The following is a 21,260-nucleotide window of genomic DNA, read 5'->3' on the forward strand; positions in this document are numbered from 1 at the left end:
CAACCTAAAATTATCACTCTGGCCAAAGTATATACCCTGGATTTGCTTCTAATTACTCTACCATTGAGATCTTTATTCTCTGTTTGAACTATAAAGGATAAGATCTTTCCTCTCTATAAAAAACCCTTTTCACCAATACCTAACATTCCTTTGTTTCTTCCATTATGTGTCTGTTTATTCTGCAGGATTGCCTGCTTCTCCCTTTAGGCTCTCTAGGGTACTTCTTTGGACCTGCCATGCCCCATTCCTCTAGCCTATCAATGTAATTTTCTCTGGCCTTTCAAAGGACACTTGAAGTCATTACTTTCTGGATTAATCAGAATAACTAACTAGATTCTAATTCCCTTGTCTGGGGAAACAACAAAATCACTGGTTTGCTCCAAAGTTTTCACCGCTGTTATTTATTTATTATCCACATGATTCCCACGTCTTACTATGTGTTTAACCTGTGTAACCTGAGTGAGCCTTCCTCTCCCTTTATACATTACTTTAATGTTTGATGATAGTGGTTGTTGTCTTTGCCTTTTAAACTTCAAGAGTGGAGAGCTGAGTTGACATGTTTCTTCAGGGCACAGGAACGCATTTATTCATTCATTTATTTATTTGTTTATTTATTTATATTTCCCACTCCCATTTCCCTCCCCCTACCCAGGCTACCTCTCAAATGCATTTAATCTTTATTTTTCGTTTATTTAATTAATTAATTTTATTTTGTAATACGTGTTTTGTAGCATCTGTGTTTAATTTATCCAAATGATGGCATATTATGTATCTCAGTCTGAGTTTTTTTCACTAAATGATATATGGTTTTTTTAAATAACTTTTCATTTTTGGAAGTTGTAGTAATATACAAAGGTAGAATGGTATAACCCCCATATGTCCATAACCCAATGGGAACAGTCACTGATTTATACCCAATATTGTTTCTTCTGTAATCCACCCACTCCTCCACTTCTTGTATTATGAAGCACATCCAAGATGACCAATCAGCCATAAACATTTCAATATGTGTAATATATGTTAGAAAGGTGGGGACTCTTTTAACACTAGTTTGCTAATATCAGATCAATGCTTAAATTTCCAACTGTCTCATAAGTGTTTTTTTAACAACTGGAGTCAGAATCCAAATTTGGTTCATGCATTGCACTTGGTTCAAATGCCTTATAACCTATAGGTTTCCTTTCTATCTCCCTTTTTTCCTTGTAATTCATTTATAGAAGAGCCAGCTCTTTTGTCCCCAAGGTCTGGATTTTGTTGATTGCCTCCTTGTGATAGAGTTTGCCATGTTCCTCTGTCCTTTGTATTTTCTATAAATTGTTAGAGCTGTGTTATGATTTGGAGTTTTATTTGGTTTTACAAGACTACTTCACAGGTGATGCTACTTTTTTCCATCAGGAGGCACATGATGTCTGTCTGGATAGCTCTCATTTTGTGATATTAGCACTCCATTTTCTTTTCTTTTTTTTTATTTTTTTTTATTTTTTTAATGTTTATTTTCAAGAGAGAGAGAGACAGCATAAGCAGAGGAGGGGCAGAGAGAGAGGAAGACACAGAATCTGAAGCAGGCTCCAGGCTCTGAGCTGTCAGCACAGAGCCCGATGAAGGGCTTGAACTCATGACCCGTGAGATCATGACCTGAAGCCAAAGTCAGACACTTAACCAACTGAGCCACCCAGGTGCCTCAGCACTCCATTTTCAAGATGCATCCCTATTGCTGTGTTTTTTGTGGGTTTTTTTTTGTACTCTGTAGTATGAAACCTTCACATTTTATGTACCCCCTCTGGCTGTGTGTCCAGATTGCCTCCAATTCATTGTCACCACAAATACTGCAATGACATTCTAATATGAGTCACCATGGACCTGAGAATTTCCTTGGAAAATAGATTCCATGGGAAGATGGTGGGGTCTTAAGATATTTTAAGCTTGATTTGCCAAGTATTGCCAGAGTTTCCTAAAAAATGCCTCCCCTTAGCCATACCTCGATCAGCAGTGCCCATTTCCCTGCATGGCTACCAAACTTGGTATGATTCATCTTCCTAATTTTTGCCAGTCTAATAGATATGAACTAATATATCTTTTGTTTAATTTGCATTAATAAATTAGAGACTCTCATGATATGATAGCTTGCCTTATGGGTTTCATCTACTATAAATTCCTCTTCATAGCTTCTCTCCATTTCCAAATGGTAATTGTTTTCCTATCTTTTTCTTAATGATTTACATATTCTAGGTATAAGCTCCTTGTATATTAAAAAATTCCAAGTATCTATTCCCATTCTTTCACCTGCCTACAAATTTTATTGATGGACTCCTTAATTATCAACTTTCTGGTTTTATCTTTTACATTTAGGTATTCAACCCACCTAGAATCTACCTTAGTATGTGATGTTATCTAATGATGCAGGAGTTTTGGGGTTTTTTTCCCAAGAAGAAACTAGCACTACTTACTGAACAATTGTTAGCAGTTTGTTAGCCCTCTATTCTCCTCCATTGTGCTAGTTCTTGGACTATTCCCATACTACTTTTATTATGGCCCTGCAGCTTGTCTTTTTTTTTTTTTAATGTTTATTTATTTTTGAGAGAGAGACTGAGTGCGAGTGGGGGAGGGGCAGAGAAAGAGGGAGGCACAGAATCTGAAGCAGGCTCACAGAGCCTGATGCGGGGCTCAAACCCATGAACCATGAGATCATGACCTGTGCTGAAGTCAGATGCTTAACCAACTGAGCCACCCAGGCACCCTAGTTTATCTTGGTAGGATAAGGGCTTCCTTTTTCATATTTTTTAGAAGATAAGTTAGCTTTCCAAGGACTTTTTTTCTTCCATATAAACTTTAGAGCATGTTTCTTAAGTTTCTAAAAAAATTCAACTGGAACTTTAATAATGATTACATTAAATTTATAGATTAATTTGGGATCAGTTGACAGTATGGATCATCTCTCCATCTATTTAGATCATTTTCTATGCCCTTAAAGGTTGCTTCCTCCTCCCCTCCCCGCCCCCCCCCCCCCCAGAGATTTTGGACTTTCCTAGCTATTGTTAATAGTATGTAATTTTTATTACATTTTTAAAATTAAGCTTTTTATTTTTGAGATACTTACAGATTCACATGCAGTTGTAGGAAATAATACAGAAAGATAATGTGGGCTCTTTACCCAGTTTCCCCCAATGATACTATCTTACAAAACTGTTGATAGTCAAGATACAGAACATTTCCATCACCACAAGGATTCCTTTTTTTTCTCCTTTAGTAGCCATATCTACTTCTTAACCCCTGGCAAACACTGATCTCTTCTCCATTACTATAATGTCAGTTCAAGAATGTTATATAAATGGAATAATATAGTACATAAATTTTGCGATTGGTTTAAAAAATAGAGATGCAAACCAGGAAATGGACTCTTAACTGTAGGGAACAGATTGAGGGTTACTAGAGGGGGGTGGGGGGGGATGGGTTAAATGGGTGATGGGCATTAAGGAGGATACTTGTGATGAGCACTGGGTAGTGTATGTAAGTGATGAATCACTAAATCCTACACCTGAAACTAATATTGTATGTTAACTAACTAGAATTTAAAAAAAAACAAAAACATAATTCTCTAGAGAGTCATCCAGGGTGTTTTGTGTATGAGTAGTTACTCCTCTTTATTACTGAGTAGTATTCCATGGTGTTGATGTACACAGTTTGTGTAACTGTTGACCTGTCAAAGGACATCTGGGTTGATTTTAGTGTTTTTGTTTGGTTGGTGTTTTTGGATATGATACATAAACATTTGTATATAGGTTTTTGCTGTGAACATAGGTTTTCATTTCTCTGGGGTAAATGCCTAGGAGTATAATTGCTGGATTGTATGGTAGTTGCATATTTAGTTTTTTTTTAAAACCCTGCCAGTCTATTTTCCAGAGTAGTTGTGCCATTTTTCTTTACCACAAGCAGTATACAAGTCATCTAGTTTTTGGGCATCTTCACCAGACTTTGGTGTTATCACTATGTTTTTGTTTTAACCATTTTGATAGGAATGTAGAAGTACAGTCTCTGCAGAGGGCACTTGGCATTATCGATTAAAGTTACAAATACACATACTCTTTTGACATGGTAGTTGCACTTCTAGAAGTCAATTCTCCAACTGTACTAGTGCAGACGTGAAACGACTGTAAGAGCAAAGGAATAAATTATATATATATATATATATATATATATATATATATATATATATATATATATAATAAAAATATATATCTCTCTCAGTGGGAGCTGGTGAAATAAATTATATACCAACATAATGGAGTACTACCCAGCTCTAAGAAAGAGTAAGGAAGCTCTGTCTGTATTGACTGTGGAAGAGTTCTAAGACTTATTAAGTTAAAAAAGTAAAATTCAGGGGCACCTGGACAGCTCAGTCCGTTGGGCTCTCAATAATACATCTCTCAATAATAAATAGATGTTAAAAAATAAAAAATAAAGTAAAATTCAGCAAATGGTTGTAACATACTATCATTTATGTAAAAAGATTGGGGAAAGAATATATATATAATTGTGAATATATGTTAATATGTACATATATAAAATAACATATGTAGTACTATATATTTATGTACTAATGTATATACACACATATGTATATACATAGTCTTATATATTTTGAGATGTTTCTGAGAAATTGCCCAAGAAAGCAAGAACATTGGTAATTGTGGGAAGAGGGGAATGGGGTAAGACGGACATGTTTTCCCCATATTTTTATACCTTTCTGGTTTTGAGCCATTTGCATTGTATTGCTTATTAAAATCTTTGATTAATACAAACTTAAAAAAAAATTTTTTTAATGTTTATTTATTTTTGAGAGAAAGAGACAGAGTATGAGCTTGGGAGGGGCAGAGAGAGAGGGAGACATAGAATCCGAAGCAGGCTCCAGGCTCTGAGCTGTCAGCACAGAGCCCGATGCTGGGCTTGAACTCAACAAACCGCGAGATCATGACCTGAGCTAAAGTCAGACACTTAACTGACTAAGCCACCCAGACGCCCCAACAAACTTTAGTATCAATAAAGCAAAAGTGAAAACTGCTCTCTGAAAATAATAAAACTAGCAAGTTATGTATTTTTAATCTTTGGTTTTTCTTCCCTCTACTCTGTTTATATAGAGAAATAGTAATTTAACCTATACCTACTCACTGTATGAAATAATGTTGATAACTCATCTGTATAATAAACTTTGACAATTTTAATATGAACAAAAAAGTGGTTTTTTTTTAATTTTTTTAACGTTTATTTATTACTGAGAGACAGAGACAGAGCATGAGCATCAGAGGGGTGGAGAAAGAGGGAGACACAGAATCTGAAGCAGGCTCCAGGCTGAGCTGTCAGCACATAGCCCGATGCGGGGCTGGAACTCACAAACCAGGAGATCATGACCTGAGCCGAAGTCAGACGCCTAACCAATTGTGCCACCCAGGTGCCCCACAAAAAAGATTATTTTTATGTAAACAAAAAATTTAAAGACCGTTGAATTTATTAACAAACTAATTATTAACAAACTGAATATTTTCTATTTCTGATTCTGGTGTTCCAATTTCCAAATGACTTACATTTTTCATGAGTAAGAATTTAAATTCAGGGGCAGCTGGGTGGCTCTGTTGGTTGAGTGTCTAACTCTTGATTTTGGCTCAGGTCATGATCCCAGGGTCATAGGATCAAGCCCCATGTTGGGCTCCATGCTGAGCATGGAGCCTGTTTAGGATTCTCTCTCTTTTTCCATCTGCCCCTCTCCCTACCTTGTGCTGGCTCGCCCTCTCTCTCTCTCTCTGTCTCTGTCTCAAAAATAAATAAATAAATAAATAAATAAATAAATAAATAAATAAAGGCATGAAGAAAGTGATTCTACTTGCTTGAAAAAATTTTTAATTCACAATTTTGAATCTGTAATAATATTTTCTTTTCTCATTTACAGCAATATGAGATTTTTGATGATTGCTTTAGCATATGCCATACCACTTGGTGTATTTGCTGGCTGGTCTGGAGTTCTGGACTTAATTTTAACACCAGTGCATGTCAGTCAAGTAAGTATTTCATTTCTTTATATGTTGGAGATATTTTTTAGTACATTTAAATTGTAAATATTGTCTGCGTGTTCTTGGTTTAAACTTCAAGGCCTGGGTAACCATTATCCAATACCATTGTTGCAAAAGCAAGATCCTAGGGAGCCTGGGTATCTAGTAAGTTAAGCGTCTGACTCTTGATCTTGGCTCAGGTCATGATCTCTCAATTCATGAGATCGAGCCCCATATTGGGCTCTGCACTGACAGCGTGGAGCCTGCTTGGAATTCTCTCTCTCCTTCTCTGTCTGTCCCTCCCTGGCTCGTGTTCATTCTCTCTCTCTTTTTCAAAAATAAATAAACTTAAAAAAAAATTCTTTGAAATAGTTAAAAATAATATTGATTTTCTTCCTGGGTTTTGTTAACAGCCATGAATTTTACATTTATTTGGCTATTATTAATGATGCTAATAAACAGAAAAATAAAGAAGGAAAATCTTCCTTTGTTGACTCCATCCTAATCTTGCTTCATACTTTATAAAGAAGATTAAGACCCCATCATCAAATATATGGCTAATGTCAACATCTAATTTCTCACTTTCTCCCTAGTCTCAGAATAAGGGTACCTCATTTCTTTAAAAATAACCATGTACCTATGGTTATTTTTGACCTATATTTTTGACCTATATGATTCAGGCCATGTATACCTTCTCCTTACTTCCAGACAGCATGGTAGAAAGGGGTAGAGAGATTTGGAGGGGCAAATGGAAGCAATCCAGCACGCTGGTGTGACTTTCTATTGTATGAATGAACAATTTTCCATTCTGCTTTTGATGAACATTTGGATTGTTTACAGTTTTTAACTGTCACAATCACAAACAATGCTGTATGAATGTTATCATACATGTTTCTTGATGCACCTCTATACACATTTCTGTTGGATATGTAGCTAGCAATAGAATTGTTGGTTATAGTATATTCCTGGTTTGATAGATGATGCCAAACTTCCCCAAAGTGGTTGTATGAGTTTATAGTTTTACCAGCAGGATATGAAATTTCTCATTGCTCCACATCTTTACCAACACTTGACAATGTTAATCTTTTTTTTTTTTTTTAATGTTTGTTCATTTTTGAGAGATAACATAAGTGGGGGAAGGGCAGAGAGAGAGAGGGACAGAGAATCCTAAGCGGGCTCTGTGCTGACAGCAGAGAACCCAATGCGGGGCTCAAACTCATGTGAGATCATGACCTGACCCAAAGTCTGACATTTAACCAAATAAGCCACCCAGGTACCTGAGTCTCTAAAGTTAGAAATGCTGGGCGCCTGGGTGGCTCAGTCACTTGAGCGTCTGACTTCGCCTCAGGTTGTGATCTCACAGTTTGTGGGTTCAAGCCCCACATTGGGCTCTGTGCTGACAGCTTGGAGCCTGGAGTCTGTTTCAGATTCTTGTACCACCCCCTCCCCCACACTTGTGCTCTGTGTCTCTCTCTCCCTCAAATATAAATAAACATTAAAAATTTTTTTTAAATTTTTTTAATGTTTGTTTATATTTGAGGGAGAGAGAGACAGAGTGCAAGCAGGGGAGGGGCAAAGAGAGAGGGAGACACAGAATATGAAGCAGGCTTCAGGCTCTGAGTCGTCAGCACAGAGCCCGACGCAGAGCTCGAACTCATGAACTGCAAGATCATGACCTGAGCTGAAGTCGGTCACTTAACTGACTGAGCCACCCAGGCGCCCCTAAAAAAAATTTTTTTAAGTTAGAAATGCTAATGGATATGCAGTTAAATGCCACTATAATGATATCTTTTTGTTTGATATTTGAATATCCTTTTTTGTGACACACCTGGTCAAGTCTCTTGCCCACCATTGGGCTGCCTTTTTCTTACTGATTGTAAAGAATAGAGCTATGCAGGGCACCTGGGCAGCTCACTCTTGATTTCAGCTCAGGTCATGATCTCATGGTCATGGGATCAAGCTATGTGCACATCAGGCTATGTGCTCATGGTGCGGAGCCTGCTTGCAAACTTCTCTCTCCCTCTCTCTCTGCCCCTCCCATGCACACACTCTCTCCCTCTTTCTCAAAATAAATAAACTTTTTTGTGAAAAAAAAAAAAGTACTAAAATATATTTTTAAAAAAGAGCTGTGCAGAAGGAGGCTCCCCAGAGCACTGTATGGGGTCCTCAGCACGTCTTAGACTGAGAAATGAACTGCACATGTAAACGGCAAAACTATTAGAGGCTTAACAGAAAGATTTCTGTGAGGTTGAAAGCAGAACGAATACAGTAGAGGGTAAGCAGTGCTGGGCTCTTAGAGTTCTAGCTCAACCAGAATGGTAATACCTCATTAACACCTTTTTAATACCTTGGGCTTCTGCTAAGACATAGAATCTAGGCCAAAATTTAAAATCAAGAACCATGTTCTAGGTAAGATAAGGCCTATTCTACTTAGACCCACAATACCCAAGGCCTAAAAACAAGCCCTGACAAAAATCTGCAGAGGAGACAATTTGGAGACTGAATCCTACCAAGTGAGGGGGTCTTGAGAAACATTTAGGTTTCTACTTATCTTCCTTAATAAAACACAAAATCAAGCCAACAGAAGTTCAAGGTGATCAGTTATTAATTGAACTGCCTACTAACACAAAAATCAACCATTTTAGAGAAAGATAAAAGGATCCAGAACCTTTATATTGTGTCATCCACAACATGTACCACACTGTTAAAAAAAATTAGACGGGGCGCCTGGGTGGCTCGGTTGGTTAAGCTTTGGCTCAAGTCATGATCTCACGGTTTGTGGGTTCAAGCCCCACGTCGGGCTCTGTGCTGACAGCTCAGAGCCTGGAGCCTGCTTCAGATTCTGTGTCTCTGTCTCTTTCTGCCCCTCCCCTGCTCATACTCTGGCTCCCTCTCTCTCTCTCTCTCAAAAATAAACATTAAAAAAATTTTTTTAAATAAAAAAAAAATTAGGAAAATGTGGCCCATATTTACAAAAAGGAAGTACTGAATAGAAACCAACTCAAAGATAACCTACATGTTGGACAAAACAGAGACCATAATGCAAAAGAGTGAGAAAGAAAGAAATCTTTGCTTGCTCAAAGTTTATGAGCATATTCCCCTATGTTAACCTGTGGCACTGTGTTGTCTGGTGCAGTAGCCACTAGCCAATCATAGCTATTTAATTTGGAATTTAAATTAGTTGGGATGAAATAAAGATAAAAATTCACTTCCTCAATGGCCACCTTCTGGCTACCTTTCAGGTGCTCAGTAGCCACTTGTGACTTGTGGCTGCCATATTTTGGACAGTGCAGATACAGAACATATCTGCCATCATAGAAAACACTGTCAGTGCTATTCTAGAAGTTTTATCATTAGTCCTGTCACATTTAAACCTAGAATTGAATTTTGTGCTCATTATAAGGTAGGCGTTAAGTTTCTTTTTTTTCCCCCCGTATAGGTATCCATTAACCTGGTATCAGTTTTTGAAAAGATTATGCTTTTCTTATTGTACTCTAGTGTCAACTTTGTCTTAATGAAGTGCCCTTATGTGCACAGATGTGTTTCTAAACTGTTTTTTCTCCTATAGTCTATTTGCCTGTCTTTGTGCCAATACCAAAGTGTCTCAAGTGTTTCAGTGTTATAATAAGTTTTGGTATTTCATAGAATAAATATGCCCCTTTATTGGGATTTTGACTAGAATTTTTTGAATCTAGAAGATCACTTTGAAAATTAAGGTCTTTGTAATACTGAGCCCTCCGAACCATGTTCATTGTATTTCTGTACATTTACTAAAGTCCTAATGTCTCTGAATGATGCTTTATAATTTTCTGCAAAGACATCTTCTATGTATTTGTTAGATTCAGTCCCAGGTATACGATATTTTCTGAGGCTATTGTAATTGGTATCTTTAAATTTTTTTCTTTTCTGGGGCACCTGGCTGGCTCAGTCAGTAAAGCATGTGACTCTTGGTCTTGGGGTTGTGAGTGTAAGCCCCACAATGGGCTTACTTAAAATTTTATTTTCTGTTGGCTGGTGTATAGAAGTATAGTTGACTTTTGCAAGGAATTGAAATATACCTGATCTTGTATCCAGCAGCCTTGTTAAACTCACTTACTTGTTTTAGTAATTCACCAACAGATACTTTGGCCTCTTTACATATCAGTTGTGACTAATGACAAGTAGATGGAGAAAAGTACATTTAATAAAATTTAACACTTGAGATAATCATATGATTTTTCTCTTTTAAATTTCTAATGTGGCAAATTACGTTTACTGATTATTAAATGTTAACCCACCTTGCATTCCTGTACCAAATCCTATTGTCAGTGACTTGTTACATTTTTTATATATCACTGGACTCATATGTTCATGTTTTACTTAAGACTGTTTACATTTATGCTCATGAATGAGATTGGACTATAATTTTCTTTTCTTTTTCTGTCCTTTAAGTTTTGGTATCAAAGTTTTTACCAGTCTCAAAAACAAATAAGGAGGCATTTTTTCCCCTCTCTTAGTGGGGAGTTTGTGTAATCTTGGTGGTTTGGGGCTTTTGTTTTTCCCTAAATATTTGGTAGAATTCACTGATGAAACCAGCCAGCCTTCTTGTAAAAGGGTTTTTAATATGGGTTCAGTTTATTCAGTAGTTATAACATTACTCAGATTTCCCATGTATTCTTACATCAATTTTAATAAATTCTACTTTTTTAGAATTTGTTCATGTCATCTCATTTTTCAAATTTATTGCTAAGAAGTTCTTCATAGTATCATCTTATGACTTCATTAGGTCTCCAAGATAAGTCAATGTGTCATTCTAGATACTGATTATGTATCTTCTCTCTCATTTTTCCCTTTAATAATTTCACCAGTGTCTCTTTAATGAATCCTTTTCTATTTTATCAGCTTCTGATTTATATCTTTATATTTTTCTATTCTGTTCGTTTTTTTGTTTTTTTTTTTTTGTTTTTTTTTTTTTTTGAGGGAAGGTACTTTGCTCTCCTTATTCTAACTTTCTCTTTAAATTTTTAAAAATGTTTTTATTTATTTTAGAGAGAGACAAAGAGAGAGTAAGCAGGGGAAGGGCAGAGAGAGAGGGAGACACAGAATCTGAAGCAGGCTGCAGGCTCTAGGCTGTAAGCACAGAGCCCAACACGGGGCTCAAACCCACAAACCGTGGGATCATCACCTGAGCCGAAGTCAGACACTTAACCGACGGAGCCACCCAGGTGCCCGTCTAATTTTTTGATATAAATGCTTAGATCTTTGGTTTTCAGCTTTTCTTTTTAATGTGTGCATTTTAAAGCTATGTATTTCCTTTTAAATATAGCTTTATCGTCATTCCATAAGTTTTGCTAAGTAGGATTTTCATTATTTTTCAATTTCAAATGTTTTCTAGTTTCCATAGTGATTTCTTCTTTGAACCATGGGTTACTTAGAACATTTTCTTAATGTATAAACTCTTGAAGATTCTCTCGTTCTTTTTTTAATTCCTTACTAAATTGCATAAATGTGATCTGTATTTTCAGTAGTTTCAAATTTGTTCACCCAGTATTTGGTCAACTGTATTCTATAATTCTTGGGTATGGTGTTATATTGTAAGACTATGTAATTAGGTGCACATAAATCTAGAATTATAATATCTGACCACTGAATTGAACCTTCCATCCATATGAAGTATTATTTATTTCTAGTGATGCTTTTGCCTTAAAACTTATACATTATACCAGCTTTCTCTTGACTAGTGTTCGCATGGTGTATCTTTTTACATTTCTTTACTTTCAGACTTTCTTTACGTATACCTCTTATAAGCAGCATGTCCTTTTTTTTCTTTAAGCCAGTCTGATAATCTTTGTGTTTTAATTAGAGTATTTAGTCCATTTACACTTAATATAATTATTGATAAATTTGGGTTGGGATCTATCATCTTATTGATTTCATTTTTTTCAGTCTATCCTTTTTTCTACTTTCTTACTTTCTTCTGGGTTAAGTAATTTTCACTATTCTGCCTTCCTCTTTTATAAGCTTGATAGTTATAATCTCTTTTATTATTTAGTGGTTACCCTAGAAAGTACAGAATGCTCTTGTGATTTATCAACACCTATTATAAATTACAACTTTCACCTCTTCCAAGACAGCCCAAGATCCATAGAACCTTTCAACATTATTTAACCCTCTACAATCTTTTGTGCTATTATCATCATGTTTTACACTGCACAAAACATTATTATTATTGCTTATATAGTCAGTATTTAGATTCACCTTCATATTTGCCCATTTTGTTGCTCTTCATCTCTTTATCTACAGTTTTCCACCTGTGATCACTTTTCTTCTGTCTAAAAAGCACCGTTTAGTGAGCATGTGGTTTGGTTTTTGTGCAGGTCTGGTTGTGACAAATTCTCTTGTTGCGGGTTTGTTCTTTATTTTTGCCTGAAAATGTCTTCATTTCACCTTCATTTTTGAGGATTATTTTCACGGAGATAGAATTCTTGATTGGCATTTTATTATCTTTTGGTTCTTTGAAAATAATCCCATTTTCTTCTGGCTTCCAAGAAGTCAGCTTTTAAGTTTAAAAGTTTGTTGCATTTAAGGTTTTTTCTTTGTCTTTGGTTTCAGCAGTTTTACTATGATATAACTAGGTGGTGACTTTGAAATTTATTCTTCTTGAGGTTTGTAGGACTTCTTGAACCTATAACTTGATGTCTGCCATCAGTGTCTGAAAATTCTTTCTTTCTTTATTTTTTTAGTTTATATTTTGAGAGAGAGAGAGAGAGAGAGAGCGCAAGCAGGGGAGGGATAGAGAGGAAGTTGGAGAATCCCAGGCAGGCTCCATGCTGTCAGCACAGAGCCCAATGCAGGACTCAAACTCATGAACCATGAGATCATGACCTGAGCCAAAATCAAGAGTCAGACACCTAACCAACTGAGCCACCCAGGCACCCCAGTGTCTGAAAATTCTTAGCCAGTATCCCTTAAGCTTTATTTTCTCTAATTTCCTTATGTTAAACCTTCACACTCTATTTCCTATGTCTCTTACTCTCTTTTCTGAATTATCTATGCTTTTTCCTTCCTCTCCTTCAGACTGGATGTTTTATCTAGCTTTTCTTCAACTCACTATTTCAGTTTTCAGCTCTAATATTCTGTTAAACACATCTATGAGTTAATTTCAGTTTTTATATTTTTAAGTTACAAAGTTTTTATTTGATTTTTTTTTGTAGTTTCCAAGTGTCTGTTAAGTGCTTGATCTTTTACTTTTTCAAATTATTAAAAATAGTTGCTTAAAATCTCATCATTCCTTGATCTGGATCCCCTGTGGGTCTTTTTTTATTTGTGGTATTCATTTATGTTTTTTTATCTCCTTATGTGTTCCTTTATTTTTGACTGAGTGCCAGACATAGTATATGAAAAGTTATAGAGATCATTTAAGCTTCAAGGTGATGTTATTTAACCTCAGAAACAACTTATGTTTTCTCTACAGGAGTGTAAGGATCATTTAATCCAGCTTCAAGAATTGAGATAATTTAAAGCTGGGCTTCTGTCCCACAGAATACTGTTCTATTTCCAGTGCACAGTACTCTTAGATACAGCCTTTCAAAGTTACCATCTAAAGGCTCGGGTTTTTATAAGGCCACCCACACCACAACAGGCCCCACACTCACAGTTTTTTCTTTCCTAAGTCAGCAGGCTATTGATATCTGTCAGCCCCTTAGCTACCTTTTCTGAAATCAGGTACCCCAAAGGAAACCAGGCTTACCCTTCTGGGTTTCCCTCCCATTTTACATCATGGTTCCATAATTCTGAATTACCTTCTGGGCCCTCTGATGCCATCAGATAGATTTTCCCCTGGATTTTCTAGTTTTCAACCAGAATATCAATCCAGATTACCTAGTGTACCTTCACCAGAAGAAGAAAGTCTTCCTTTAGTTTTCTAACTTATTTTTCTGGATGTCAGGTGTTCCAGGCATGCTCAATTCCAAAGAAAGAAAAGTGTAGCACCCATTTGAATGATTCTGATTTTGCAGATCTTATGCTTATAAATCCTGAGAAGCCCTTTCAAGTATCTCTGTCTGTATAAACTCTGAGAGGTAGAGAGACCAAGAATTACACCAGGTATTAAATGAAATGAAATTTAAAATTAAATGAAAGCAAAAAAAAAAAAAATTAAAGAAAAAAATTTTAATTAGTGGGTAGAATGTTATTAACTAAAGCAAATGTCATGAACAAAGGAAGCAGTAAAGCACAAAAGCCTTACCTAAAAGGACTAGGATTAGTACAGTCAGATGCACAGTGGTTCTTAGCCTAACACAGAGCCCCACTCAGCAAGGGGATAGATGGAAATGTTTGGGAGGCCCAATGGCATTAAGTGGGCCTTAGACAATGGATGTTAAATGCTCTGCAGTGAGAGGGGCAGTTCTGCAGAACAGAGAATTCTCTTGCCCCAAATGCCAATGATATGAAAAAAAAAAAAATGTAGAGATAAATTAAGCTTCAGGCTGTTCTCTTTCTCCAGAGAGTACTTATCTTTGCTCTGGCACCAAACACTGTTAAGTAATTGTATTACTTAGAGTAGGCTAAGCTGCTATGAGAAGTAGAATCCCAGAATCCTGAGGCTTAAGAAATTTATTTCTCATTTACATAGCAATCTAGGACAGTTTGCATAATAACCTAGGACAATTGTGCACAGTTTGAATAACTTCCTCACACTGATTTAGAGACCGAGGTTGCTTCTTTCCACTTTGCAACAGTCTTATCTTCTTCTTTTTTTTTAATTTTTTTTTTTAACGTTTTATTTATTTTTGAGACAGGGAGAGACAGAGCATGAACAGGGGAGGGTCAGAGAGGGAGACACAGAATCTGAAACAGGCTCCAGGCTCTGAGCTGTCAGCACAGAGCCCGATGTGGGGCTCGAACTCACGGACCGCAAGATCATGACCTGAGCCGAAGTCGGCCGCTTAACCGACTGAGCCACCCAGGCGCCCCCAACAGTCTTATCTTCTAAGACCTTGTTGTATGCATCAGTTAGGCGGGTGACTGCATTCAGAATCCAGCTGTCAAAAAGGGAAAGAAAGCATGGAGGAGGCATACAGCTGTCCTCCAGATTCTAACCTACAGGTGGCACACCTTAATTCTGCCCACTTCATTAGGAACTTAAGTCACCTAGTCATATGTAATTGAATGGGAGCTGGGACATATAATCCAGCTAAGTGTCCAAGTAGAAGATCACATATTTTGGTAAACAGGTATAATGAAAAATACAACTGGGAAAATAATAAAAGGTAGAAGTTAGTTGGGCATCTCTCAGTGCCAGGTCAAGCTTGGACTTGACCCTGTAGCCACAGTGAAAGCTTGTAACTATTTCTGAGCAGGAAAGTGGGATAGTTAGGACAATTATTCTGGCAATAGTGGGCAGAACAGGTTGTGGAGACCATTTAAGAAGCTATTATAGCAGTCCAGAAGTAAGAACTAAGGTAATAAGCAAGCATGGTGACCGTGGAGAGGGAACAAGGAGACAAAATGCACTGATATCGTTAGGGACAAATGGAATTCCAGTGGTAACCTCTAACACGTATTGAACATTTTACACATATTAGTTTATTTAAGTCTCAAAAAAATAAAAATCTCTTGTTATCCTTATTTTAATGAGGAAACAGAGACCTACGGTATGAATTTGGATAGAAGCCAAGTAATAGCAGGAGTTAAAGATACATGAATGATGGGTAAATCTAGGCAGCATTTGTAGATTTCTCTGAGAAAGTTTGGCAATGAGGTGAGGAAAGAGTTAAGACATTAGATAGATGGAGAAGCATCATCAGGTAGTAATAACAGATAGTAATAACACATAGATAGTACTTCCTGTTTGCTGACCACTGATCTAAGTCTATGCACAGATTATCTCTTTTAGTTCATTTTATAGATAAGAAGACATAATCCATCCAGGGTCACAAAGCTAGTAAATGGCAGGGTTGGAAATGTTTTCTCAAGAGTGGAGTGAGCTCTGTATTTGAAACCCAGCTCCAGTTCTCTTTCAGTGGTCTCCCTACGTGCTCCATTCCACATTGCTCTTGCTGTCACTCTCTCTGTCTTCTGTGACCTCTTGATACATCTTTAATTGTTGCCAGATGTTTTAGCACCTAATTATTTCCTAGTAGTGTCCTGTATATTGCCTATATTTAAGCTTCTTGAAGTCACTGACCATCTTCTGTCCTTTTCCTGTTTGTGATGCTGATTATTTTTTGGATTTAAATGTTCCAATAAAAACTTAAATAAGGATATATTTACTTAGATAAGTTGTATTAATTAGTCACACATGAATCCTTTCATTTTATTCATTTTCTACATTTGTTGCCATTTAGCTGTTGATTATATTTGAATTATACGTGTATATATAATATATAAATATATTTACATATTGATGACAGAGGATCTTTATTTCTTGCCTCTAAATTGCAACATGATAGTCTTATATTAAATGTGTCTGCCACTTTCTCCGCAGGTAGATGCTGGCTGGATTGGATTTTGGTCCATAGTTGGAGGCTGTGTTGTTGGAATAGCTATGGCAAGGTAAGAATATTTTACGTTAAACATGTGGGTGGGCCAAACCAAAAACAAAAAAAATGGCTCCTTTTGATAAGTGTTAAAATTCAGGGGAAAATAAAACAGGCAAAAGTCAGAAAAGGGCACTTGTTCAGGCTACAAGAAAATTCACATGCAGTAAGAATTTGCTGCTGCAAGAAACATTCTCAGGAGTAGTCTGTCTTCAACTGTTTCCAGAGGATAGAAATGTGTTTCCAGTGTAATTAAGCTGCCTGTCTCCATATTATTGGAGAACAGAAGCTACAAATGGAGCCCAAAGAAAGGTAATACAGTAATAAAGGAAAATTGATTATTTATCGAGAATAGAAAAGAATTGAAAAGAATCATTTGTAAGAACATCTTTAGAACTTTACATGAAAAGGGAGTATCTGATTAGCAGATATTTATTTTTGGTCTTTTTTGTCAGGTACATCCCTATATTTATCCCATTTTGATGAAAAGTGTCCATAAAGACTTCCAGTCACCAAACTCCCTTTGATCCTAACCCATTATGACAACACATTTTTAGAAGGAATCAGAGGAAGGAAAATGTCTTATTTTTTCTTAAAAAAAAAAAAAAAAAAGAACAGAAATGTCACTCATCCAGGTGACTGCCTATAAAACTATTCTTGGTGTTTCCAAAGAAATGAGTTATTCACTTCCCAAATTGTTTACCCTGTTTAATCAAAAACAAAATTAGGCAATCAACGTTACCAGAAAGAGAAGAATCTAATTACATGTTTGGGGAGATCAAATAAGATATGTAAATCACCTCAATTTCTAAATACTTAAACATAATTGGCACAGGATAATATATCTAGACCTTACAGTTTGCATAGTGTTCCTGGGATAATGAAAGAATAAACTGACACTGATTTCTAAATCGCTCTGAGGTTTTTATAAGTTAGGGAAATATAAGAATAAAATCTAAAAGCTAAAGAAGAGGAATAGGAAGATAGCATTTGTAGGAAATCACTACACAAATACTGAAATACATTGACTTGTCACATTTGACAGAATCATATCTAATTTTTCTGATTAAATATCCAAGCCAATTATAGTGAGTCATCATTTCCCAAATCCTATTCTGAGCACTAGATAGGTCAAAGAGGAACTATTGTATATCAGAAATGACATCTCACATATACCTTTTGCTTTATTTTCTTTCTGTAAACCCTTAATTTTATCTATATAGAAATAGAGCTAGAGGGAAAAATGAGACTGAGGACATTTCTGTTTTTAATTCATTGAAATGTAAGATCTAAAAAATACGACCCTTACTCTGGATTGAAGTCAATTATAGCTATCTCCTAGGCCTAGAATCAATTTTAAAATTATGTTCATAACATCATTTTGGGGATCCCTAGAACAGAATCTCCTTATACACATTAGTGTTTGGGTGATTTTTTTTGTAATTATGTTGCTAAAGGCCACTACCAGGTGTAATAATTTTGATGGTATTAGCCCATTTGAAAGGACTAGGTCTACATAAATAGCAAATCACAGTGGTCAGTTTATTCTTATGTGACCTGGCCCTGTCAGCTCTCTCACTGTTCAACTTTATTCAGTTCTGATTATACCATAAAACTATTTTATTCTCTCATACTTTGCCATCTGCCTATCAGACAAGTATGTTCTTGCAGCATACCAAAACATAAATCAAAAAAGTGTTTGGTGGGCATGAAAACTGTTTTTGGAGTTTCTTGAGGGAAATTTCTATGAAGCTGTGGAACGTTTTCAGAGTACAAAAGAATTTTCTGCTGGTGAACTTTAATAGTTGAGAACAAACATAAGTCACTGGGCAAAGATGCATCCATGTTTTCCACCAAAAGATGGCATCAGCTGTCACAGAAAGCTGTTTTAGTCCAGGCAATGCTTACAAACATGATTAACCTTATCATGTCAAATAAGCACAAAAGATAGCATTGAAAATATTAAGAAGGACAGTAATATAATTACAATAAAAATTAAAATCAATTTTAAAACTTCAAAGTAGAAAAAACACAGTAAATGTTGTATTTGGGATGAGATCAGTTTTTCTACAGCAGGAACAATTCTGAAGGCCTGAGTACGTTGCATGTAGGCACAGCCAGAGGATTGTGCCTGTACAAATTAGCAGATGAGGAAAAGCTAATTGGCAAATGGGAAAGTTGTGGGTCATAACTAAACAATAAGCATCTCTACCATTCGCCTTTTAATTTCATGTTAATTCATAAAAAAGCAGAAATTTTGAGAACTTACAATGCCCTGAAACATTAGCCACAACCTTTGTAGGACAGTAGTCATTACTCCAGAGCTACATTCTTGCTCTCCTGGAGCTTACTAATAGGGAAGACAAAAAGTAAATGCAAAAACAAAAGAAATGCCGATAGAGATAAATGCTGTGAAGAAAATAGAGTGTGGAGATGGGATGGTGAGGGTTTCTTTCATGAGCAGGGAAAGCTTTATTGAACTGAGACCTGAATGACCGGAGTAAGCTAGAGAAAGTCACATGAAGAATGAGGGTACCAGCATTCCTGGCAAACAGGACAAATACCAAAGGTACATATTGCTATGGGAAACAACCCTAGCTTGTATGAGAAACAAAAACACGGCTGTCCAACTGGAGAATAGTAAGGCAGAGGGAGAGTGGAGGCACAGACCAGATCATATAGGACCCCGGTGGCTCTGTGGGTAAGCATTTGGATTCTCTGAGTTTGAATTTTGGGAGAGCCATGTTTGCAAGTTGATGTCAGCAAGTTAGCCTGTTTTCTAAAACGAGAATAATATAATGCTCATTATAGGATGTTTGGAAATTATAGAAATATATAAAGAAAGTAAAAGTAGCATTTAAAAAACACAGAATCCATCCTGTAAGTTACAGACCTTGAACAGAGATCACATTTTGTATGTTTTCTAAGAGAAAAGAATATTTGCCATGATATATGCAAAATGTGCTAGTTAAAAAAGGTTTTTTTACTTGCTTTAAAAAGAACTCCTAGAAATTTTTTCAAGAAATTATTGCTTAATGAAAGTGTGTCATTGATTTAAACAGTATTTTAAAAATCCAAGTAGAATTATAATAGAACATTGTTTCTTTTCAGGTTTGCAGATTTTATCAGGGGTATGCTGAAACTAATTCTTCTCCTCCTGTTTTCTGGGGCTACACTGTCATCCACGTGGTTCACCCTGACCTGTTTGAACAGCATCACACACCTGCCTTTAACCACAGGTGAACACAGACTATTTTGAACTTTGAATAGATATTTTCAGATCACAAAAATATATAAACCCAGACAGTAGGAATTTTCCTTGTTAGAGATATAATGGAAATATAATAATAATTAATATAAAACTATAAAAATTCTAAAACTAATAAATATACAAAAAGGTCTCCCACATCCAGACATCAGACTATCTTCCCATCTAAAAAGAGTCCAAGAATAACTAAAAATATTTTCATTGGTATTTTCACATGGAAAAGAAATGTAATCCTTAGCCTAAACTCATATAGCATGGAAAAGCCTATATTCTTTTAAAATTCATATCAGAGCATAATACAGAAATTTTTATCTTCTTTATAGCCATTACATCATTAAGCAGTAAGGAAAATGAACAGAGGCAAAAAGCTATGATGTTTGAAGTATATACCAGTAAAATTCTTTCTACACCTATAGGTTATTCAGTCTTCTTACACTATCAATACAAAACAAAACTTACTAGAAAATACCTTTAGGAAGTATATTACAGACAGTTTATTCAGCTCATCTAATTGACCTGAAATATTTAATTTTTTTTTTACTGTTTATTTATTTTTGAGACAAAGAGAGGCAGAGCATGAATGGGGAAGGAGGGTCAGAGAGAGAGGGAGACACAGAATCCAAAGCAGGCTCCAGGCTCTGAGCTGTCAGCACAGAGCCCAATGAGGGGCTCGAACTTACGGACCCTGAGATCATGACCTGAACCGAAGTTGGACGCTTAACTGACTGAGCCACCCAAGTGCCCCTGACCTGAAATATTTATAGTTGCTATTGCATTTTTTTTTGTTTTATTTTAGAGAGAGCATGATCAGGGGAGAGGGGCGGGGGGTGGGGGGATGGTTAGGAGAAAGAGAGAGAGAGAGAGGAATGAATCTTAAGCAGGCTTCATGCTCAGCGCAGAACCCGACTTGGGGCTTGATCCCATGACCCTGGGATTATGACCCGAGCTGAAACTGAGAGTCAAATACTCAACCAACTGAGCCACCCAGGTGCTCCGCTATTGTGTTGTTATCAATACTGTCATTTGGGGGTCTGTATTAGTTTACCATGGCCACTATAACAAGTTATCACAAATACAGTGGCTTAAAACAACACCAGTTTATTGTGTTACATTTCTGTAAGTTAGAAGTCCAATGTGGGTCTCACTAAGCTAAAGTCAAAGTGTGGGCAAACTCTAGACAAGGGAAGAATACACTATCTTGCCTTTTCTGACCTCCAGAGGCCACCCAGATTCCTGGATTCCCTTCCTCCATCTTTAAAGCCTGCCATGGGTCAAGTCCTTCTCACACAGCATTACCCACGCCTTTCTTCCAAGTCACATCTTCCTCTGAGGTCTAATCCTCTGCTCTTTTCTCTACTTTTAAGGATCCCTGTGATTATACTGAACCCACCCAGATAATTCAGGATAAGCTCTCAATTTTAAGCTCAACTG

The 21,260-nt window shown here is 36.4% G+C and overlaps 1 protein-coding gene across 1 annotated transcript in view; it reads left to right on the plus strand.

Moving 5' to 3' along the window:
- Positions 1–21,260, plus strand: part of SLC49A4 (solute carrier family 49 member 4) — an 82,219-nt gene that overhangs the window by 36,631 nt on the left and 24,328 nt on the right. The window contains exons 5-7 of the mRNA XM_060639787.3: positions 5,942–6,050; positions 16,510–16,577; positions 19,673–19,800. Of these exons, the coding sequence (XP_060495770.3) occupies positions 5,942–6,050; positions 16,510–16,577; positions 19,673–19,800 (305 nt within the window). The remainder of the gene's footprint in view (positions 1–5,941; positions 6,051–16,509; positions 16,578–19,672; positions 19,801–21,260) is intronic.

The sequence above is a fragment of the Panthera onca genome, chromosome C2, assembly GCF_046562875.1.
Source record: "Panthera onca isolate mPanOnc1 chromosome C2, mPanOnc1 haplotype 2, whole genome shotgun sequence".
NCBI classification, from domain to species: Eukaryota; Metazoa; Chordata; class Mammalia; order Carnivora; family Felidae; genus Panthera; species Panthera onca.